This window comes from Sorex fumeus, unplaced genomic scaffold (genome assembly GCF_029834395.1).
Source record: "Sorex fumeus unplaced genomic scaffold, SorFum_2.1 ptg000024l, whole genome shotgun sequence".
NCBI lineage: Eukaryota > Metazoa > Chordata > Mammalia > Eulipotyphla > Soricidae > Sorex > Sorex fumeus.
Window position 1 is genome coordinate 27,155,029 of NW_026606081.1, and position 25,358 is coordinate 27,180,386.

Below are 25,358 nucleotides of genomic sequence, written 5' to 3' on the forward strand. Positions count from 1 at the left end.
TGGAATTCATTTTTCAGCTAGATGTTATGTGATTACTCAGTACTAGGCAGAATGAAATCACACAGCTGAGGAAGAATCATCAGTCGGACTGATCTGAATGAGCCGAAATCCACCGGATAAAAGATCAAGCCAGCAAATCACTCCCGGATTCTAGCTTCTTACAGTCAATGGGAGGAGATGAGCGGAGCAGAGCTGGGGGAGGCTGGGTGACATGTGCCCCGAGTCTATCTCTGAGGAATAAGGCGACAACACTGCCACTCACCTTGGTAGGTCCGTTCCCGTTCAGCGCCACAGGTAATGTTTCATAAAATGTATTCTTCGCCCTGGCTTTGCCGTTTTCGAATTTTAGAACGACTTCGTCTGGGTGAGAAAGCAAACACAGGCTTTAAGAACACAGAGCTTGTCTGTACACGAACATCCCTGCCTGCAGCTAAGACTTCTCAGCACATTGTGGTTCCTTGTGCTCTGCCATGCAGTTTCCCCAACTACAGGACGACCCAGATTCATGTCCTTCATGGCCTCCCCCTCCCCTGCACATACCAAGGAAGGTTGTGAAGCCAGTGTGGAGGGATCTGAGGGCTGGAAGCAACCTCATAAGCCCATCTCTGTCTTAGGCAGTGATATTATTTTGCATCAGTGATATCACTGTGTCCACTTACTCCTCTGTAAAATGGGCCACTGTGGGCCTCCATCAAGGTGATTACGAAGATACTAGTGATCTAAGCATGGAGTTTATACACTTTTAATTTTCCAAGTATTCCTTCACTAATGAGTTTGGATGGAAGAAAGGGGGGAGACTTAGCCTGCAATAAGCAGGTGAAAGCACTAATGCATGAATGTATCTTGTTTTAAATGTATTAAATCATGTTCATGTATTAATGCATTTGTATCAGGTGTATGTCTAATTCACAGACCAAACATGAGTGAACATGCATGTATGTACAGGCATACACACAATCCCAAACACACACATATTTTAACTGGTACAGATGCCTTGCACCCACTCTTTTCCAGGTATGTTCAATAGTCAATACACCAACAATCCTAGGTGATTTCTAACATAGAAAGTACAAATTATACATCATGTTGAGATATAATTAATTCACAAATATAGCTACCTGAAGCCAAGGACACAGCTTTGTTTGCCCCCTAGTCTTAGTAAATGACTTAAATTGAGCACATTTAAGAATACCATGCTAAGCTCCATTTCAGGGTGTCTGAAAAACTGCCAAAGACCTTAACCACGGCCTCAAAATGTGGCCCAAACGATGAGAGAGAGCCAGAAACAGGAGTGCGTTTGCAGCCCTGGGCGGTCAGGTTCAACTTAGAAAGCATACCTACAGCTCCATTTAAGGTCTGAAAAATTCTGCACTTGTGATCCAAGGTGATGTTGATAGCTTCCTGAAAGCAAGAACCAAGAGAGGAGTGAAAAGGACCAACGAGCCAAGAACCCAGCACATTTCTTCAGTTTGGGGAGGGCACCGGAAGATTCTCTACGCGAATCTTGAACAAGGAGGTTACACAGAAAGTAGAAGTTATTCCATACCCTTTTCAGTGGATCAATGTAAATTTTAGTGTAAAACAGCTGATCATCATCATTATCCTGCAGATTCCACTGTTGAACTATACGGTGAATATATGGTGCATAACCAATAAATCCTGCATTAAAACAGAAAGAGAGAATTTAGTGAAGACCCAAACTCATGGGACACAGACTCAAATTATGTGTCTGTGTGATTTGTATTGATTACAGACTTGTAAAGTGGTTAGGCTGAATTCATAGGATGGAATTTCACAGCTCACTATGAGAAAAGTTAAGCCATTGAATGGTATTTGTTTCATCTATAAACTAGAGTAGATTTAAGTTTGCTATCAACTACAAACCAGTCAGTCTTCAACTTAATTGGTACAAAAAGAAACAATTATTTTCCAAAGGATCTAAAGGGAAAAACAGTTACTTGGGAAATAATAAGTTTTCTCTCTAAACTCGGGTCGGCCATGTTGGCTGCGTGCAAGGCAGACGCCCTACCCGCTGTGCTATCGCTCCAGCAAACTGGGCTGGAGCGATAGCACAGCGGGTAGGGCGTTCGCCTTACAAGCGGCCAACATGGCCGACCCGAGTTCGATTCCTCCGCCCCTCTCGGAGAGCCCGGCAAGCTACCGAGAGTATTCGATATGCCAGACACAGTAACAACAAAGTCTCCAATGGAGACGTTACTGGGCCCGCTCGAGCAAATCGACAATCAACGGGAGGGCCTCTCTAAACTCTCTTAAAATTCTCAAATGTTCTCCTTGGATCCTGTGTACAAAAGTCACAATTTCTAAAAAAAGAAAATCTCTATTACAGGGGTTTTAACATCAGTGTCAGAGAGGCTAACATAATCAATGGAATGTTGGATTTGTCACTGACTGCAAGCATCCACAAGAAATTTTCTATCTGGGGCATTTTGGCATTTTTTCTTCACTTGAGCTATCATTATTGTGCCTGTTAAACCATTTTCTGGCTAGGTTTTGTTTGTCGCAGTCTGAAGAAAATAGTCTAAAATTGGATTGTTCTCCTTGGCCATAGAACATAAGCATTAAACTTGCCAACAGCAGTTGTCTAGAAAAGATACAGACAAGAGTATCATTTTTTCCTTGTTCCAGGGTACTTCTGAATTCCAGAAAGGCAGCCAAGTTGCTAAGTTACAATGACATGTAGTGCTTTTTAAGAGGCCGATTTTACTGCTGTAAACTGAAAGGACAACTATAGCCTTAACCTCAAAATTACTTATGATTTGCCTCAAAAACATTATTTTCCCCCATGACTGAAAAGGGGAAAGGGTGACCATCCACAGAAAAAGGTCCAGGAATAGTATTGGACCTTTATAGAAAACAAGACACAACTAAAGCATGTTTAATGCATCCACTGCTTGCTCAATTTTTATTATTCTTACAAAACACAAAATTATGCAGTGGAGTTCATTTTTAAAATTCCTATGACCACCTTTAAACAAGGAAAATGATATCAGAGAAGCAACACATAACAACTCCTATAGTTTATCTTATTTTTCAAAAAAACTATCCTTTTTTCTTCCCTTTCTGTGCTTTTAAAAATTCTACCAAAAAAGGAAACATCTGATATATATTGCATCTGATCTATATTTTTCAACCAAACTGTCCTAATGTTTTAGACCAATAATGATTTCAACATTCTAAAATTTTACTTGAGAGACATATTAATTCTGTCTATAGATATACTGCAAAAAATGAAATGATATATCAAACAACTTAATCCTTTTAAATTATTCTCAATGTCTTCCATGAAATTACACACACATTTTATTGAACACACTATGATTTTCTACCATCTCTTTGATGACGCTGAGTGCAGAAGCAAAATACAATGTTTGATGACCATGTATAATCTCATTCTCTCTTTTGTGGGGGGTTGGAGGGCTGCTCCCTGGTGGTACTCAAGGAGCCAAATGTGGTTCTTGGATAAACCAGGGCCAGCCGTATGACAGGTATGGCACAGGGCCCTGAGAGATAGTACAGTGGTTAAGGCGCTTGCCTTGCACTTGCTGATCTGGGTTTGATCTCTGATACCACAAATGCGCCCCCCCCCCCCCAACCCCCGGCAGCCCCATCAATAATGACCTGAAAGCTCAAAGCAGAGTGTAAATCCTAAACTGAGCTGGGTGCCCCATGTGCACTTTGACCTCCACATTCTCTGGCCCCCTTAGAAGAACCCTTTCCTCAAATGAATCTGCTCACAAAGGCAGTTAATTGTTACGATTTTTGCTTTTTTCCACAGTCCTTGCCTTTGTGTCTGAAATTTAGATTTCAGAAATTTTTTTAAATTCCCAAACATGATTGTCACCCATTGCCTCTTGTGCAAACCACAACACCCAATAGGAGAGAGAAAACAAAAGGAAATGCTTTGTCACAGAGGCAGGGTGGGATGGGGTGGGGGGGGTGAGGGATACTGGGATCCATGGTGTGGGGAAATGGGCACTGGAGGAGGAGGGATGGGTATTTGATCATTGTATAACTGAAACCCAAGCACAAAAATTCGTAGGTCTACAACTGTACCTCATGGTGTCTCACTAATAAAAATTTTTAAAAAAATTCCCAATTAGCAAAATCAGTAGTTGAAGCTGTATAGAATATTTCACTTTATCATGTTCATTACTAAAGGGAAGATAACATGTTTTGCAGAGGGTCCATAACAAGACGGTTTTTAAATCATGTCAGGCTAAGGGGGCAGGTTAAAGCATGAGCCCCATGTTACAAGGTCTTGTATTAGAGTTTGGAGGTGGAGGGAGCAACCACCCACAATTCAAGGGCTCGGAGAGTTCCATGAGAGAGAGAAGCCTAGCCTTCCCATCCACCTGTACTTCCGGGACCCCAGCAACCAAACCCACATTGCACAACCACGTCAACTCATAGCCCAGTTGAACACCCTGGACTGCGTGGCCACACTGTGACCACACAACACCTCCAAACACTACAATTCTGACGTCCCAGAAAGAATGTTACTGACCATTTAGATGAGAAAGTAATATAGAAGCCACCTAAGCTCAGTAAACAAAAACATTAACCCAGAGGCTCAACTAGCCACCAACAGTTCAGCAACCTTCAGACAAGGATTTAATGACCACATGCTGTGTTATAACAACTAGCATGATTTTTTTTAAGAAAGTAATTTTGTATAGTTTCATTAGCCATTTCGTTGTAACATGCAATATCAAATAAATTACTTTGTTCCTGCTAAGATGGTAGGTAGGCTGGGAGGAGAGGGGTTGGGATTCTGGGGACAAGGGCGGAGGGAAGATGACCATGGTGGTGGGATTGGTGTTGGAACACAGAAAGCCTGTAACAAATGGACTGTGAACAACTCTGTAAACCACTGTGTTTAAATCAGTGAGGAATTAAAGCCAACATCCCAGGAAGAGCAGTCTTTGGGGGAAAGAGTGCTGGCAGTGCCTGGATGAGTAATCTTAGCCTAAGAGAGGTTGAGACAGCAGATTCCAGGGAGCAATGTGGTAAGCCCGGGGGGCTCTTACTTGCACAGGTAAGCAAAGTGCAGAGCTGATCGAATATAAGAAAAAAGGGTCAAGGGATCTCCAAACCGTGAACTACATGCAGACAGAGAAGAGGAAAGGAACTGGAAATGAGGTGACGTAACCGGGAACTCAGCCTTGTGATCTTGAAAGGGGGCGACCAAGCTTCAAGGCCCAACTCTGGAGATGCGGAGCTCAAATGTAGCACAGGTGGAGAGAAATGGAACTGAGCACGTGTGGCACGACCAAAGGCCTGTGGAGTCTCAGCACTCAGGAGACTGAGCTCAGACTCTGATGCAGAGTGCAAACAGCACTCCCAGAGCTAGCCGAGGTCTGCCCAATCATAGCTCACAAGGACTACCCATCTTGCCCCAACTTCACCGTGTCTCCATGGTACTTGGTCATGTCTCCCAGCTGTATGTTTGTATTAATCTCAGTCTTGGGAAAACACTTTAGAGTCATAATAACATCCAAAGTCAAATTTTACTGTATTGAAGGGCAACTGGAAATGGAACTACTTTTTTTTGGCCCTTTAAGCGATGGTGCCATAGCTAATGCTGGACTTCAGTTGCAGTCACTTAAGTAGTGGTGACTCTTTTTCAGAGCTGGTTTTCAGGTAAGTCACTCATAGATGAATACATTTAAAACAGTTAAAATTAAGTAAAAACTTGAACTATATATCTGCAGGACTCTAAGTGCAGAAGGCCACTTTTCCAAAATAAGGAAAACACTGACAGTTTATTCTTCCTTAGACATTTCTTGATGAAACCATGTTTAGAACATCTAGTTTAGAATATTTAGTTCCATGTTTCTTTTCCTTGAACAACTGAACATTTTCAGACAAACCTACTTAAACCTGGAAGCAGAGGTTTCCTCACTCACAGAGTGAACCCAGGAGCACGTACAGTGCCTTGGATGACAGCACCTGGAGCACTGTGAAAGGAGCACATGGGAAAAGGCTTGGCTGGATCTGACGGGCACTGTGCACTTCACACTGATTTTACTTTTTCCTGGCACTAAGAATAATGGTTAATTAAAACCTCATGTCTACAGTTGCCTAACAAGAATAGGTTACTTCAACAATATTTATACTGTAATTTGCTTTGCATTTCTTTTTTGGAGGAGGAGGTTCTCAACCAGTGATCTCAGGGGCAACTCTTGGTTCTGTGCTCAGGGGTTGCTCCTGGCAGACCATGAGCTTCTGGGAATTGAACACCCCCTTTTATTTTACAAGGGCAGATTTACATTATTATTTTTTTTTCCAGTACTTTACTCACCTCCTGAATTCAGGTAACGCTTCCCAATGTGCACCACGGGGTACTTGTCTGCTAGTCTTTTGTCTGGCCACAGAATCCCATCTGCTGCAAAGACCACTTTGTGATTTGACTTTTGAAATTTTTTGAGAACTTCTTCTGGACCACCGGCAAATATGACATCAAAGCTGTTGAAGAGAAGTTTTAAAATACGCTTTAGGCCTATGGACCAAAACACCAGCATACAGTGAAAGGTCAGAACTAAAAGTAAAAAAAAAAAAAAAAAAAAAAAAATCTGAATATAAACCGAGAGCACTAATGTACTGATTAGTGCTTGTCTTCCTCCCATTATATAAGAACATGCCGTCTGTCACAAATGACTGCGTGCTTTCTCTTTGCCCGTGAAATTGCCATCACTGTCAGGAGGAGGAACTTATCGAATCAATCTGCCAAAGTTGGCTTGAATTAGCACTGTCACACTTGTAAGGCTTGGCTTTGGGGAAACATTTGCCCTGCCTTATGAATGAATCGTAGAGGATCTAAGAGTCAGGCGTCCTGGACAGATACCCGGAATTAAGAGAGGCAGGAAATGTTTACTTCATACAATGCAAATAAGACCTGGTTACCTAGAGAATCTACTCACACAAATTATACTACTTATAATAACAAAATGATCAAAGCTAAAATTTTCACAATTAGGAAAATGATGTAGTAAAACAGAATTGTAAATGACTCGAAAGATTATACTAATATTCAAAGTCTGTTTTGAAGACACACAATTTTCCCCTAAGATATGCCTATTTAGTTTGACTTGCATAATTTGTATGAAATGATTCCTAGAGGGAGTGCTTATCCCTTGTCATCTGTGTTATATCAATGTCTAGCCCAGGTTTTGTGCCCTAGATGTGTAAATGAATGCAAAATAAAAAATCTGTCCTGAAACACTTTTTTCAGCAAAATAATATTGAACTAGAAGCCAAAATAAACAAACACTGGCTGGCATATATTAAAAAACAGAAGCAACTGTGTCGTTCTTCAAGGTTTCTAATTAATATTCCATTTTGAAATAATCTCAGTCCTTTGACATTAAGAAAATCTGGATGTTTTCCCATCTTTATTATTTTATTTCTCCACATGACCAAAGGAAAATTATCTGCAAAAATTGTTTCAAAGCATCCATAGAATTTATCTCTCTTGCAAAGTCTGTTTCCCTTCTTATAAAGCAAATTCCTTTTATCTAGTGTTTGATTCCTTGCTATTTTCCATAACAATATGTAAATTCGTGCAATACACACACGTGCGCACACACACACACACACACACACACACACACACACACACCAGTGCAGGCACAATTATACTACACAGAGCACACAATCACTGACAACTTTTGTGACACAGACCTGAAGCTTAGCCAACCCAACAAAATCTCACGAGACAGTCACAGAAGCTAGTGGTCAATATTCAAGTGATGAATTGTTCTTGCCTTTTCCATGTTTACTTGTCCTGGATAAGTCTTCAGACAGAAAAAGCCTACAAAAACTACTAAAATAACAGCTTCACTTTGTAATTTTAAAATTCTCTATCAATTTTTGAGTTATTAATCCTCTTTCAGAAGGTCAATCTCCTTTATTGCTCTCATCTGTTACTCCTGTAAATTCAATCATTGAGCAGATACTCCTTTTGGTGAGGAAAGAAACCTCCAAACTCTCTGAAAATGTAGTGTACCTAATTAATGCATTTTTAGTGAGGCCTCCCAAATGTTATTTTCTGCTCTTTCGAAATCAAACTCAAAGTAACTGCTCCGAATTTACTTTTCAATATTCTTATAAAAACTTCTTATGTGAACAAGAAAAATAAATAAACCACAGTGTTTATTAGAAGGTTATCTGATCTTCAAAAGTATTCCACACATTTTTGTTTTGGGATCTGGACTGTGCTGGTCTTTACTATGTCCAACAAAAAACGAGTTTGTGAGGATATTTAGTGTGTGTCTAATTTGCTCATAATAACAAAAGCATGTTTCTTTCATATTACTTTATATTACTATTCAAAGGAAAACTGTTCATTACATAATAAATAGGACCGCCATCTGCCTTTAATGTGATGAGAATTTTCTTTTTAAATTATGTTCAAGGCAATTCTACAAGTACTACAATGCACTACATTATAAAAACAAAAATGTTGACTTACTTTCATGATAATGACTTATGAAACCGTTTTGGAATAATTTCTTAACATAAGGGAATCTGCAGCTACCAAATTATATATAGAATTTGTCCCCATAATTATTTAAAACTCATTCAAAATTAAGGAATTCTATCCATTTCCTTTAAAAAAAAAAAAAGCATCGGGGCTGGAGAAATAGCACAGAGGGTAGGGCATTTGCCTTGCATGCAGCCGACCCATGTTCAATTCCCAGTATCCCATATGGTCCCCTGAGCACCACCAGGAGTAACTCCTGAGTGCAGAGCCAGGAGTAACCCCTGTGCATGGCCAGGTGTGACCCAGAAAGCAAAATAAATAAATAAATAAATAAAATTAAAACATTTAAAAAAGCATCTATTCGAAGGGAGCACCAAATAAAGGGTGTTGGAAGGATCCTCCCAGGATGAGAGATGCATGCTGAAAGGAGACTATAGACTGAATACGATTGCCACTCAATGCCTCTTTTGCAAACCACAGCACCCAAAAGGAGAGAGATAACAAAAGGGAATGCCCTGACACAGAGGCAGGGTGGGATGGGGGAAATGGAGGTGGGAGGGATACTGGGATCAGTGGTGGTGGACAATGGACACTGGTGGAGGGATGGGTAGTCGATAATTGTATAAAACCCAAGCACAAAAATTTGTAAGTCTACAACTGTACCTCATGGTGTTTCAATAATTTTTTTAAAAAAGGGGAAAAAAAGCATCTATTCGAGCAAATGTCATCATAGTACAGCAGGAGTCATTAAACTGTAGAAATGTTAATTCTAGAATAAAAACAAGAGTTTTAAGGAAAAAATCACAAAACTCATTGCATTTTTGACAACCTCATCAAGAAGAGACTGTCAGTTTTATAAACTATCTTCATTGCAAACACAACAAACACACACAGACACACAGATACACACATATATACACACAAACTTCAGTTTGAAATAAATGCTTTAAAAGTTGGTGCTTTTTCAAAAGGAAAGTTTCAGTGTTCATTTTATTTTAAAAGAACCCAAATCTTTGACAAATAAGGCTTTGATTTGGTTTGGTTTGGCAGTTAGGACACATCAGACAGTGCTCAGGGGACCAGATAAGGTTTCGGGGATCAAACCCAGTTCAAAGTAAAAACACCTTCCCCAGATGCTCTCAGTCTGCTGGAAACAACATCGGACAGATTTCCAGTCCCAGAGCACTCACCATTCAGTGAAGAGGACCACCAGGTCATCCTGGCTGGCAAATTGCTCCATCACTTCCTTCAGCAATCTCACCTTCTGACCCCCTCCGATGCTGTTCACACCAGTGCCGCCTCGCCACTCCTCTCCTTGACCAAGGACCTGTGAAGGAGAGCAACATCCCACCTCAAGGAAATGCAAACGAAGACGGGATCATAAGCACTGGAAGCCACAGGCAGTGTGGAAAGTGTCACACATGAACCACTCATTAAATACTCTACCATAACACGGTGTCCCAGAGCAAAACAAAACAAAACAAACTCGAAGCTAAGGTCCAGCCTAATCCCTTCGTATGATTCACCACCCCCCCCCCAAATGACACCCCCAACATCAGCCCTTTCAAATGCTGTCAATATAATCTGGAAAGGTGAGCAAAAGGAGCAGAGGGAGGAAAAAGGATCAGGAAGTAGGAAGTATTTCTCTTTATTTTATTTCTATTTGTTCAGTCTAAAATGAAATAGAACATGAAGGAACCTTTCTTAGCATTTCTCAAGGTGGCAGAAAATCTGACGAAGTTCAGGGACCCTTGGATAAGGCAAATCAGGGTTTGCCCACTGAACCAAAAGGGTTGTGATACTCCAAAATAAAGTCAAGTGGAGCTGGGGTCCAAGATTTGATACTTCAGGGGCTAGAGTGATAGTAAAGTAAGTAGGGCATTTGCATTGCGCGTGGCAGACCTGGGTTCGATTCCAAGCAGCCCATAGGGTACCCCTGAGCACCACCAAGAGTAATTCCTGAGTGCAGAGCCAGGAGTAACCCCTGTGCATTGCAGGCTATGACTCAAAAAGAAAAAGAATAAAAAAAGATTTGATACTTCATAACTTTCTGGGCAAGTTTTCCTTACTCACAGTCTAAGAATTCTCTACTTCATAAGGTTTCTACATTGAATCAGTAGCATGTCAGTAGGAGATACTCTGCAGCATCACAACCCAACCAACCAGCATTGAAGAAGACAGCAATGAAGAAGACACCATACCTTTACAGTGTAGTTGAAGTATTTAGCAGACTGCATGAATCGATGGAATCCATCACTTTCTTTGGTTGCTACAGTGATGACTAATAATTTATCTGCAAAGACAAAGGAGATGACATGGGCTCTTCATGGCGACCTGAACTGTTAGACCGTAATCTCCTTCTCTAGGGCTGCTTCACGGCAACTGGAATTGTTAGACCATAAATCTAAGGGTATGTTCCTGTCACTTTACATACGGGCTGAGCTAAGAGCTGCTGAAAACCAAAGTCGATTCAAATGAGTTCTAGCCTGCCACACAGAGCACCACCAGTTTCAATGAATTACAGTAGAAGGTGCAATAAGATTTAAGGCAGAGCACGATCTCCTCAGAGTTTCAACACCAAGACAATCACAGCATTGACTACACATCGTCAGTCTGTGAAGACAAACTCTCCTGGGCATGCTCAAATCCGACAGCTCCACTGCCAACTCTAGTACTGTTTCAGTGTATGCTCTGGTGAGCTCTGGAAGCACATGCTATGTGTGGTGACATGGAAATAATGAAAGATCGAGTCCTGACACAGATCCTGATGTCTCAGAATAAATTAACACAAATTGGGAGCAAATGTTAGAAATGCAATCTAACTGTTCTCTTACAATTAATGATTGCAGGAGCTGGAGCGATAGCACAACGGGTAGGGGATTTGCCTTGCATGTAGCCAAGCCCGGTTCGATTCTCAGCATTCCATATGGTCCCATGAGCACCACCAGGAGTAGTAATTCCTGAGTGCATGGACCAGGAGTAACCCCTGTGCATCGCCGGGTGTGATCCAAAAAGAAAAAAAATATAATGATTGTAACATTTAGATATTCTCCAGTATTTTTTGAAAAATAAAAGAAAAAATAGGGGGCAGAGTACATGGGCCAAACCACAGCAACACAGTGCTGTGTGGGAATCAGAGTCCATTTCATATGACTTCAAGAAACCTGGGTGTTGTTGGGGGGGGGGGGGGGAGAATGGTAAATTAAAAATACAATAACCATAAAGAATAAATTAAAAAGTTAAATTCCTCCATGAAGAAGACTAAAAAGCCCAATGATCGTAGATAGAATTCTTGAAATCAGTATTTCTCACATACTCCTTCCCATTCTGAGAAATAGAGACCCAAGACAAATTTCCATTAAAATCATTTTCATTGGGGACCAGAGAGATACAGCACAGTGGGTGGGGCATTTGCCTTGCACACAGCTGACCCGGGTTCCATCACTGACATCCCGCTGCCCTCTTCTTTCCACAAGCTCACCAGGAGTGATCCCTGAGCACAGAGCCAGGAATAAGCCCTGAAGAGAGCTGGGTATGAACCCCAAAACAAACCCCCAAAGATTCGAAAACAGGACTTCGCTCTTACTGCGTACCCAAGCCAGGCGTCCTCCAGGACCCTGGGCCTCCCACCATCCCTGAGCCTCATCCTGTTCATCCCCAGTGCTGCACCTGATCTCTCCATCCATCAGGTCAGTCTTTATTCGAACCAGGAGCTTCGCTCTCGCCAAGTACACGCCCCAGGCGCCCTCTAAAACCCTGAGCCTCTTCCTGATCGCCCCCAATGCTGCGTCTAATCTCTCCATCCCTCAGGTTGTACCCCACACACACCAGGTACCCGTAGGGGGCGTGGTCTCTTCAGAAGTGGGCGTGGCCTAATTTGGGGCCGCAGGTAAATTAATCATACACCGCAATCTCGTGTAATTCCCAGTGTCCATACCACCACACCAACATGAAGAAACAACGCAAATCCCCACCACTAGGAGAGGATAATGAAAAAGTCCATAAGCCTCATTAGGTGTTACTCACCTACGGGACCTCTCTGATAAAGAATTAAGATAGGAAGTAATGAAGATGTTCAATGAACTCAAAGAAAGAGTGACACAGTTATCCAATAAATTAAAGGACTACATGAAAGAAATAATGGATCGAACAATCAAGAAATTACAGGAAGAAATCAGAGCAGAAATTGAAAAGCTATGCACAAAGTGTCACGAATAGAGGATTCAGTAGATGAAATAAAAAAAAACTCAGTGTGTGCCCTCAGCAGTTGAATGGCTACAGCTGAAGACAGAATCAGTGAGCTGGAAGATTGGCTGCAGAAAGCCTACAGACAACAACAAACAATGGCAAGAGACCTCAGAATAGCTCTAGAGCGAATCAGAGTCCTAGGGGATAATTCCAAGAGGAAGAACATTAGAATCATTGGAGTACCAGAAGGTCAGGGAAACAATCCCAATGAAAAAGCCACAGTAAGCAAATCATTGCTGAAAAATTCCCAGAGCTGGGCAATGCAGCCATTCAGATTCAAAGAGCCCCAAGGGTGTCAGCTAAAAGAGACCTAAAAAAAAAAAAAAACACTCCAAGACATATCATAGTTAGAATGGTGGATGCTGCAGATAGAGACACAATACTGCAAGTAGCAAGGTCAAAAAAGAAAATCACATACAAAGGAGCACCCCTTAGATTCACAGCAGCCTATCAGAGGAAACCCTCCAAGCCTGAAGGCAATAGTGGGATATAGTGAAAAAAACTCACTGAAATGAACTCTTCACCAAGAATACTCTATCCGGCTAAACTCTCACTCAAAATCAAAGGAATGGTACACAATTTTCTGGATAAACAACAGCTCAGGAACTTCATAAGACTCAAAACCAAACCTAAAAGAAAGGCTAAAGGGGCTATTATAAGACAAACACTACAAGCACAACAAACTCTTACTGAAAGATGACACAAAACCCCATGACAATAATCTCTCTTAACGTCAGTGGTCTAAATCCACCTATTAAAAGACACAGAGTGGCAAAATGGATTCAGAGACAGAACCCTATATTCCGCTGTCTACAAAAAAATCATCTGAATAGTCAGAGCAAACACAGACTCAAAGTTAAAGGATGGAAAACAATCCTGTAAGCAAACAGCTCCCTCAAAAAAAGCTGGGGTGGGCATAGTAGTATCTGACAACATACAATTCAGGTTGAAAAAGATTAGAAGGGACAGTGAAGGCCATTTTCTATTCATCAAGGGATACATACAAGAGGAAGAAATCACACTCTTAAATGTATATGCACCTAAAGAGGGAACAGCTAAATATTTAAAACAACTGCTAACAGATTTTGAGGAGGACATTGCTAGCAACACAATAGTAGCCAAAGACTTCAACATAGCCTTATCATCTCTGGACAGATCAACAAGAACAAAACTCAGCAAGGAAACATTGGCTTTCAAGGAAGAAATAGAAGAGAGACGACTTATAGACCTATACAGGGCTTTACACTCCAAAAAGAAAGAATACACATTCTTCTCCAGTGCATATAAAACATTTTCTAAAATAGATCATGTGCTAGGCCACAAAACATAACCTCAGTAGAATCAGGAAGAAATAGTATCAAGAATTTTTTCAGACCACGATGCACTGAAGATAGAAGTGATTCACACACAGACACAAAGAACCAAAATAAACACCTGGAAATTCAACATCTCAATGTTGAACAATAAGTGGATCAGGCAGGAAGTCAAGGATGAAATCAAAAGATACCTGGAAACAAATGAGAATGAAGAGACAAACTACTAGTACCTATGGAACACAGCTAAAGCCGTGTAAAGGGGAAAATTTATACATCTGCAAGCATTTCTCAGGAAAGAAGAAAGGGCCCACGTAACAACTAAACAACTTGATTTCACAGCTCAAGGTCTTAGAAAAAAAACCAATAAAAGGAGCCCAAACCAGGCTGAAGGAAAAAGATCATAAAACCTAGAGCAGAAATCAACAACATGGAAACCAAATAAACAATCTGAAAGATCAATGAAACCAAGAGCTGGTTCTTTGAGAAAATAAACAAGATAGATAAATCACTAGCAACACTCACAAAGAAACAGAGAGAGAGAACCCTAATAAACTGAATCAGAAATGAGAAGGGGGATATCACAACAGAAACCAAAGAAATTCAGAAGACCATCAGAGACTACTCTGAAAGTCTGTATGCCACAAAACAAGAGAACCTAGAAGAAATGGATAAATTCCTGCATTCTTATAATATCCCAAGGCTGGATCAAGAAGATCTAGAATACCTGAACAGTCCTATTAACATCAAGGAAATTGAAACCATAATCAAAAGTCTTCCCAAAAATAAAAGCCCAGGTCCAGATGGATTCACTAGCTAATTTTTCCAAACATTTAAATAGGACATATTGCCTGTTCTCAAGCTTTTCAAGGAAATTTAAGAAACAGAAACTCTCCCAAACACTTTCGATGAAGTCCATATCTCTCTAATAACAAAAGGAAAAAAGACACCACAATAAAAGAAAACTATAGGCCAATATCCCTGATGAACACGAAGATTCTAAACAAAACACTAGCAAATAGAATTCAACAACTCGTCAAAAAGATGATACAACATGACCAAGGGGGATTCATCCTGGGGATGCAAGGATGGTTGAATGGATAACATTTAGAAATCAATCAACATAATTTATCATATCAACAATAGAAAAAATAAAAACCATATAATCATATCAATAGATTAAGGGAAAGCATTTGACAAGATCCAGCACCCGTTTGTGATGAAAACCCTCGCCAAAATGAGGATAGAGGGACTTTCCTCAAAATAGTTAAAGCCATCTAACACAAGCCTATGGCGAGCATCATCCTCAATGGGGAAAAACTAAGAGCCTTCCCTCTAAGATCAGGGACTAGGCAAGGATGCCCACTCTCTCCACTGCTGTTCAATATAGTACTGGAAGTACTGGCAATAGCGGTCAGGCAAGAAAAAGATATTAAGGGCATTCAGGTAGGAAAGGAAGAAATCAAGCTCTCACTACTCGCAGACGGCATGATACTATACTTAGAGAATCTTAAAATCTCTACCAAGAAACTCAGAGAAACAATAGACTTGTCTAGTAAAGTTGCAGGCTATAAAATCAATATCCAAAAGTCCATGGCTTTCCTAAATGCAAATAATTAGAGAGAAGAAAGTGACATGAAAAAAAACAATCCTGTTCACAATTGTGCCCCAGAAAAATCAAGTACCTAAGAATCAGCTTAAGTAAGACACAAAAGACTGTACAAAGAAAACTACAAAATCCTACTTCAGGAAATAAAAGAGGACACGAGGAAATGGAAAGACATCATCCCCTGCTCATGGATTGGGAGAATTAATATTGTCAAAATGGCAATACTCCCCAAAGCACTGTACGAATTTAATGCAATCCCTATAACGATACCCAAGACATTCTTCAAAGAAATGGAGCAAAGACTCCTGAAATTCATATGGAACAATAAGCACCCACAAATAGCTAAAGCAATTCTTGGGAAAAAGAAAACGAGAGGAATTAACCTCCCCAACTTCAAACTCTACTACAAAGCAGTAATAATTAAAACAGCATGGTACTGGAACAAAGGCAGAGTCAAAGATCAATGGAACAGGGTCGAAATACTGACATCTCCCCCCAAACATATGATCGTCTAATCTTTGATGAGGGAGCAAGAAATGTGAAGTGGAGCAAGGAAAACCTCTTTAACAAATTGTGCTGGCAAAAGTGGATGGCTACATGCCAAAAAATGGGCTCAGGGGGATGGAGCAATAGCACAGCGGGTAGAGTGTTTGCCTTGCATGCGTCCGACCCAGATTCGATTCCCAGCATCCTATATGGTCTCCTAAGAACTACTGGGAGTAATTCCTGAGTGCATGAGCCAGCAGTGACCCAAAAAGCAAATAAATAATTACTTAAATAATTAAATAAAATTATTTTAAAAATGGGCTCATATCTCTACCTAACACCATGTACAAAAGTAAGATCAAAATGGATTAAAGACCTCAACATCAGACCGGAATCCATAAGGTACACTGAAGAGAAGGTTGGCAAAACCCTCCATGGCATTGAAGCCTACAGTATCTTCAAAGATGACACGCCACTGGCCAAGCAAGCGAAAACAGAGATAGACAAATGGGACTATCTTAAATTAAGAAGCTTCTGCACCTCAAAAGAAACAGTGACCAAAATACAAAGACAGTTTACAGAATGGGAAAGGATATTTGCCCAATACCCATCCGACAAGGAGTTGATACCTAGGATTCAGAAAGCACTGGTTGAACTCCACAAGAAGAAAACAGCCAACCCCATCAAAAAATGGGGCGATTTAATGAACAGAACCTTTCTCAAAGGAGAAATGCAAATGGCAAAAAGGCACATGAGAAAATGCTCTTATATCACTAATCATCAGGGAGATGCAGATCAAAACAACAGTGAGATACCATCTCACACCACAGAGACTGGCCCACATACAAAATAACAAAAGCAACTGGTGTTGGCACAAATGTGGTGAGAAAGGGACCCTCCTTCACTGCTGGTGGGAATGCCGACTGTTTCAGCCCTTTTGGAAAGCAATCTGGACGATTCTCAAAAATTAAAAATTGAGCTCCCATTTGACCCAGCAATACCACTCCTGGGAATATATCCCAGAGAGGCAAGAAAGTACAGTCAAAATGACATCTGCACTTCTATGTTCATTGCTGCACTGTTCACAATAACCAAAATTTGGAAAAAACCCGAGTGCCCGAGAACAGATGACTGGTTAAAGAAACTTTGGTACATCTACACAATGGAGTACTATGTAGCTGTTAGAAAAGATGAAGTCATGACATTTACATGCAAATAGTACTACATGGAAAGTATTATGCTAAGCAAAATGAGTCAGAAAGAGAGAGACAGACATAGAAAGATTGCATTCATCTGGGTAACATAAAGTAACAAAATAGGAGACTAACACCCAAGAATAGCTGAGATTAGTACCAGGTGGTTCACTCCATAGCTTGGAGGCCAGCCACACATGCTAGGGGGAAAGGCAGTTCAGATGGAGAAGGGAACACCAAGTAAAAGATGTTGGAAGGATCCTCCCAGGATGAGAGATGCATGCTGAAAGTAGACTATAGACTGAACATGATTGTCACTCAATGCCTCTTTTGCAAACCTCAGCACCCAAGAGGAGAGAGAGAACAAAAGGGAATGCCCTGCCACAGAGGCGGGATGGGATGATGGGGGTGGGAGGGATATGGGATCATTGGTGGTGCAGAATGGGCACTGGTGGAGGGATGGGTACTTGATCATTGTATAACTGAAACCCAAGCACAAAAACTTGTAAGTCCACAACTGTACCTCATAATGTTTCACTAATAAAAATTTAGAAAAAAAATCATTTTCATCAAAACTGCCCAATGCCACATTAGTCTCTCTCAAGCATTCCTTTCGGATGCTGGAGAAACAGTGCAGGGGTTCGAGTGTGTGACTTACAGGTGTTGACCCAGGTTCTTTTTTTAATTGAATCATCATGAATTACAAAAATATTTAAGATTGAGCTCCTAGCATCCACTGTACCAATACCAATCCTTTTACTAGTGAACACTGGGCATAACTTTTGTTTTTTCTTTTGGGGTCACAACCAGTGATGCACAGGGGTTATTCCTGGCTCTGCACTCAGGAATCACTCCTGGCAGTGCTCGGGAGACCATATGGGATGCTGGGAATCGAACCCGGATCAGCCGTGTGCAAGGCAAATGCCCTCTTCACAGTGCTATCACTCCAGCCCCTGGGCATAGGTTTTAAAATCCATTTTCTCTGTCATAAAATGACTCTTCAAAGAGAGTTTAAAAGATTTTCCCCATAAATTCTAAGAAGCCACCAGTCTGGACTGTGTCTGGATGGAGTGTCTCACACTTAGTATTTCCAGTATAAAGTGAACAGCAAAGATTTCAACATCCTTAATAGGAAAAGTAGTGTTGTCCAGACTGATGGCAGACATAAATGTTACCTAACCCAGTGACTCAACAGGCAAAACTGAAAATGTGTAGTCTGGCAAAATCTAGAATCCTACGCCAAAGAAGGAATCTTACTGTCAGTGCTATTGCTCATTGCAAAAGACCACACCCCTATAATAAATATTCATTTTGCTAAAGGAGAATTTGCTTAGTAGTATTCCGAATAAACATCTGTTTCCTCTTATCTGCTCTTTAGGATCATTACTATTATGATAGTTCCATCTTACTCAATGTTAGAAGTAGTGAAAAAGACCAAAAGAGGGCTTTTTTAAAAATAAAGTTTTAAAATCAAGTATCGACATGTACATTCACAGAATCTTCCCAACCAATCTGAAGGCTCAATTCACTCCACATATGAACAATTCTTGTCAAAATGATTAACTTAAGTATGACAAATATTTTGCATCTCACTAAAATTCACTCTTGAGTTTCCAAACAGAAGTAGAATGGACAAATGACTTATACAGTGAAAGGCAAAAAGGGCACAGGGGACTGAAGATATTGGGGATTTGAACAGAACTGACAGAATGAACCGGATATGAATCATGGACTTGAGTGGAATCCTCATTTGTAACACTAACTCCAAAAAACTTAAATTTCATACACTGAAACACTAATTGGATACTTAATGATACAAGAAATGGTTTAGCATGCATGCTTATATTTGGAAAGATCTTTATAAGTTAAAAACACTAATATTTATCGTGGGGGGGAGGAGGGGGAACATCTGTGATTTGTTTTAAAGTTGTTTGAGGCAAGAAGGCAAACAACTTTAAAACTTTTGTCTTAAAGTTGTTTGAGCAACAGAGGAAGACAACAATGAACTAAAAATGACACCATGATAATGCGAAAAATGGGTTCATTTCATACTCAACTACTGAGATTCCAACCACCGAAAAGGATCTCAAATGGATGTACAATCCCTCATCTTCCAACCAGAAAATATCGGGAAAATATTCAATATAGGTTGTTAATAACAGACTAAATTATTTAAGGAAAAATAAAAGATGAGATCATCATAAGAAATTGTAGGGGGGTGATGTTCCTCCACCCCCCCCACTTCAGTCATTATAAAGTTTATGACCAAAGAACAAAATCCTAATAAAAAGAATCTGTACCTTAGCCAATTAAACCTACGACCGAAATGATAGAGGAAGATGTCTAAAGAAACTGACTTCATAATAGTTCCTCATACAGTGCATTTCACCAACACCAGTGCCCATCCACAACAGCTTCAAGGCAAAGACAAGCAGAAGCTCAATGGTGGCTAAAGCAATTCTTTGTCCTTCTGAGTCCATTAGAAGACAGATTAACACTGTTTGTAGGGATGATACGTATCTGATTTATAGAGGGTGATAGATGAAAACTACCAAGCATCCAGGAAAAATATCAGCAATAAACAAAAAAACCAAACATCTTTTTTCACCTTTAGAAAATACCCCCAAAATGCCTTGTGCTGTAGGACTAGTAAGATTTATTCATACTAATCAGTGTGCAGATTCCAGGATTGTTATAATCCATCCTGTGCTAGTCTATACCAGATTTGTCCATTCAAGAGCCACATAATTTTAACTACCCTCCATCTCCCATGCCCTTGTGGTAATTTCTAACCAATGACTAGTCTCTTGACCCATTTTTCCTGGCCTTGGATATTAGTTTCATACTGTTCCTTTCAAATATTTATCCCACAAATGATTGCAGTCATTCTATATCTGTTCCTCTCCTTCTGTCTCATTTCACTCAGCATGATACTCTCCAAGTCCATCCATTTATAGACAAATTGCACTGCCTCATTTTTTTGAACAATGACTGAAACCCAATCAACAACAACTTTGTGATGCTCTGTCTCATGGCAATTCGATAAAATAAAAACAAAATTTATAAAAAGAACCACATTATTCTATCCAACCCTCCAGATTTTATAATGTTAGTCAGCAAAAAAAAAAAAAAAAAAAAACCAGTTTGAGATGAAAAGGTTCAAATAATCAACAAGTAACCACAGATGTCCTTTCTCGGGTGGCTTCTCATCTCTCATTGCACAAACCCACTAGAGCACTAAGTCACATTACAATCAACAGGACGCTCGGGTTTCTGCAACAGTCCCCTAAGCCCCTCACCTGCTCCAATCAAAGCCCAACGCAGGGATGTTCCCCAAACCCTGGCCTGCCCAACTCTTACCACCAGCTCCATCCGGTAACCTCCCCCACCCACACTAACCTGCTCTCTCCTCCTGAAGAGTCTGTGCCAGACCACCGCCTATTGTCCCTCCTGGTCTGAGGCAGCCACTGGAGGTCTATCTGTGGGCCTGAGATATTGATCACTTCTGCAGGAAGACCTGTCCTGCACTTAGTGGGACAGGTGAGTGTGCAGGAGACATCTGCACTCTGCTTCCTCCCAAGCTCTTACCACTAATTCTAATTACATATTCATTTGCAGGTTAGATGGTAAGTTCCAGAAAGGGGGGGCCTTTGTGGTTCAGCGCTCTGCCCCAAGGATCTATCACAATGTTTAGCCCATAGTAGATCCACAGAAAGATTGGGCTCAATGTGGAGATTCAGGGACGAGTGATGTCTATTTTTTTCATGCATAAACAACTGCAGTCAACAAAATGCCTAAGCAAGTTATTACAATTGTTATCTCCAACTCAGTAAGAAAAAAAAAAAAAACACTGAAATAGTAACAAACGGTGATGTTAAGAATCAACTTCAATCAGGAAGGCCTGAGCAAATTCCCATGTGGAACTTAGCTGATTCCTTAGAGTCCATTTTGTGCTGATGAAGTGAAGGTCAAGATCACAGAAAATAATTTTATGAGTTTTACTCCTTGTATGGAAAACAGAGAAGGTGATGAGCCGGGCAGTTCCATCTTAGGGAGAACCTGGACCCTGGACGCAGGTCTGGCCTTGGCTGGCCCTGGGGAGGTGCCCTGGGGAAGGTTCCCATTGTTCCCAAATAAGAAACACTGACCGACAGTATCCACTGTGCAAACACCATATCTATGTGGACGTCTGGATATTTGCCACCTAGTTACAACCTGCCAAGGTGACCAGCACTGGGTCTCCCACGCATTGTCCCAACAATCCATTTCCCAGGGGGTGTCCCAACTACCTGGTCGGGCAGTGGCACAAACCCTTCGTGAGTGCTTTGGGAAAAGCTTGTTAGATGTCGGAGCATGGCCCACGAGGGTCCTTCTCCCTTGGCTGCTTCTGCCGAGAAGACGTTCGTGGGGAGCAGACAAGCCAAAAGCATCACTGAATGCAGGGCCCCCCCAAGCCTCCATGCTGAACTGTAGGACCTGGGTGGTCCTCAGGACGCCCAAGCCAGCAGCACCCAGATGCCCTTTGAATGAGGTCAGAGCCATGGTTCTAACTGGTTTGGGACCGACGAAGGCTAGGCAGCAGAGATACAGCAATTCTCCAAGTCACTGCATGCATTCTAGGAATTCGGCCCCGTCACACACTAAGACTCAGTTACCTTACACAGAAACTGGGGCCTTGCAAGCAAACCAAGCCCTAGAGGAAACTGAGGCCATGTCTGAGCCCCTGGCTCCTCCAGACCTGATCTAGATATTCCCAGGGACTGAAAGACTGAGTCTTCTGATTCTCCAGGCCCAATCCTGTCACTGTGACAAGCAACAAGTCGCCCAAATTCTCTCCCTACAGCACCAAAGTCACAGTGACAGGTGACAAGAAAACCACTTGTACTTTGTGGAACTGTTGAAAGAAATTCCAGAGAAGAAGAAGAAGAAGGAAGAAGGAAGAAGGAAGAAAGAGGAGGAGGAGGAGGAGGAGGAGGAGGAGGAGGAGGAGGAAGAGGAAGAAGAAGAAGAGGAAGAGGAGGAAGAGGAGGAAGAGGAGGAGGAAGAGGAAGAGGAGGAAGAAGAAGAGGAGGAGGGGGGAAGAAGAAGAAGAAAGAAAGAAGAAGAAGAAGAAGAAGAAGAAGAAGAAGAAGAAGAAGAAGAAGAAGAAGAAGAAGAAGAAGAAGAAGAAGACTCCTCCTCCTCCAGAGCAATTCACTGCATCATTTCAAACAGGGAGAAACCTTAACAACAGCCGTGCCAAGGACATGTCTGGAAAGTGTTTCTGCAGGGCAAGGGAAAGGAACAGGAATGGGAATACTTAAAGAAACAGAAAGGGAACAATGAAGCCGCGCTGTTACAGCCTGGGCACACAGCCACACCTGCTGGCGCGGACAGATGTCTGACCTCCCTGGGCCACCTGGGACTGAGACAGATGGGGAACAGATGGGATGTGTGAGCCTGGGTCACCCCCCCCCCCCATCCTGTGGGCCAGAATGAAGTCCGTCTCAGAAGGCACTTCTTTACCTCCACCCCAACGGCCTAAAAACTCTGATCAGAAAAGCCACGAAGGGTGCTGGAGCAATAGCACAGCAAGCAGGGCATTTGCCTTGCACGTGGCTGACCCAGGTTCGATTCCCAGTGTCCCATATGATCCCCTGAGCACTACCAGGAGTAATTCCTGAGTGCAGAGCCAGGCCTGAGTGCAGAGCCAGGAGTAACCCCTGTGCATCACCGGGTGTGACCCAAAAAGAAATAAAAATAAAGAAGAAACAGAAGAAGAAAGAAGGAGGAGCAGGAGGAGGAGCAGGAGGAGGAGGAGGAGGAGGAGGAGGAGGAGGAGGAGGAGGAGGAGGAGGAGGAAGAGGAGGAGGAAAAGAAAAGCCACGAAGGTTCTCAGGCTCAGGATGGCCCAATTCACAATCACCCACACCAGACCCTGCCAAAGGTCCAGCACTGAGAATGCAGCTTGGCCACCAGAACAGAGGACCCCATGCAACTGGCTGCCCTGCAGGTGGGTCTGGAGTGTCCTAGGAGGGGAGGGACAGACGCACCCATTGTGGAGCATGGCAACAGTCCCCAGAGCTGGTAAGATCTGTCCCTGTATAGCAGATGAGTTCTGTCCCTGTAGAGCAACCCAGTAGGGAGTATCTCATTTGACAAGCACCAGGGATCTGGCCTTGAGTCTCACCCAACCCCCAAGAATTGTCACCTACATTTAGCAAGTCATTCCGAACTGCAGCATCTAGCCCTAATGGGGTTGGACCTGGGCAGAGCAGTGTTGGAAAGGCGATAGGTCAGTGATGCTAAACTTGATGTGACTGGGCCACCCTCTTGAACTAGACTCGCTATAAAATATGGGTGTGTTTGGTGAGAAAGTGAGCGGCCATCAGCTGTCTCCCAGAGCAGTTTCTCCACGCCCGTTATCCTTTGCCCCACGTCTGCCAGGACCTGGTATGCAACGTATCTGGGTACATTAAGAAAATTATTCCTCAACACACCGTGCTCTCTCTCAGGGGTGAGAAAGGCAGCACAGGCATTTAAAAAAATAATGGCAAAGGCAGCAGTGCCTGAGAACTGGTTTGCAGAACTGAGCTTCTGAGCAGAGGCAGAAGGCCGGGAGGGGAGGGGAGGTGTGAGGCAGAGGGAGTAGTGGAGGAACCTTGAAACCAGCTCCCTAGCAGGTCAGCAAATCACTGCGACAAGTCAGAAATAGCCAAATCAAGAGGAATTGGTTCCCTCCCCCCCCCCCCCCACCACCGCAGTCTGAGCTTTGGGAGAAGGGGCGGGGTTCCAGGAGAGGCACAAAGAGGTGGGGGCAGGATGCTCGGGTGAGCATCCCCTACACCAGGAATTCCAGGCAGCCCTAACTCTCCCAGCCCCTCAATTATAATGGACATATTCTTAGTTATGCCCTCTCAGTGTAAGATTTAAAATAGCAGGAAAGGGGCTGGAGCGACAGTACAGTGGGTAGCGCATTTGCCTTGCACTCGTCCGACCCCGGCATCCCATATGGTCCTCCAAGCACATCCAGGAGTAATTCCTGAGTGCAGAGCCAGGAGTAACCCTGAGCATCACTGCAAAAAAAAAAAAAATTAAAAATAGCAGGGAAACCTGAGTGCCCGGCAAGCTACTGAATTATCATGCTGCTTCTTTACTGAGAAATACTGAACTCAGATGCGGGGTGGTAGGGGGCAAGGTTTGAACCCAGGACCTCAGACACGGAAGGACGCTAAGCTCAACCATTGAGGTTCATCCTTATCATCAGCTGCTCACCCCTTTAACACATACCTTTTTTATTCTACGCAGCTGTGTGCTAGCATGTGCTAGCATGCTATTTTAACACTGTCTAAATGTCCTGGTTTTCCCTTGGAGGGTTCATGTTTTCCAATCACAGACTCACACTGAGCTCACCTGCTGGGCTGCCTGGAATTGGACGGAGGACCCAGGGTCCAGACGGAATCCAAGGGCTCATGAACAACGCTCAGTAGTGCCCAGCAGTGAGTGGCTTTCAGAGCACTTTGCACAGCACCCAGACAGGACCCCTGTACTGGAAGCATCCAAACAAGCGGCACTTCTCCGTGAGAGTTGGATGAACATCAGGCTAGAGTCAGAAATGAAGAACGAGGCCCTGGGAGTTCCTTTACAGCAGAAAAACTGGGGGCTCTCAGCCAAGAACTGCTCCCCAACACAGCCCGGTTCTGACCAAGGCCTCTCCTCATTCCTGGCCCGAGGAAATGGCCTCAGGTGAGTGAAGGGGCCAGGGAAGCCCAGAGGCCCCTCTATCAGAGCAAACTCCCCACCTGGGTGGATGGGCGGAGTCTATTCTCCTAAGCACGGGCAACAGCCCCAACTTCTCATCCTATCACTTATGGATTAGGGTTTCATCATGAATTGGTGTGGCGGGGCACAGAATATTCCAGCCAGGAAAATACAAATGCCAAGAAATCTCTTGAAGTCCCAAAGAACTAGCTCAGAAGGTTTTGCGGGGGGGCGGGGTGAGCTCACGGGCTCTCAGAGGGCAGAAG

General features: G+C 42.5%; 1 protein-coding gene across 2 annotated transcripts in view; it reads right to left on the reverse strand.

Annotated features, from left to right (window-relative positions):
• Positions 1-25,358, reverse strand: part of PLOD2 (procollagen-lysine,2-oxoglutarate 5-dioxygenase 2) — an 83,844-nt gene that overhangs the window by 33,172 nt on the left and 25,314 nt on the right. For both annotated transcript variants that reach the window (XM_056114230.1, XM_056114229.1), the window contains exons 2-7: positions 10,705-10,796; positions 9,694-9,830; positions 6,323-6,486; positions 1,547-1,659; positions 1,338-1,401; positions 263-360 (exon numbers count right to left, since the gene is read on the reverse strand). In XM_056114230.1, the coding sequence (XP_055970205.1) occupies positions 263-360; positions 1,338-1,401; positions 1,547-1,659; positions 6,323-6,486; positions 9,694-9,830; positions 10,705-10,796 (668 nt within the window). The remainder of the gene's footprint in view (positions 1-262; positions 361-1,337; positions 1,402-1,546; positions 1,660-6,322; positions 6,487-9,693; positions 9,831-10,704; positions 10,797-25,358) is intronic.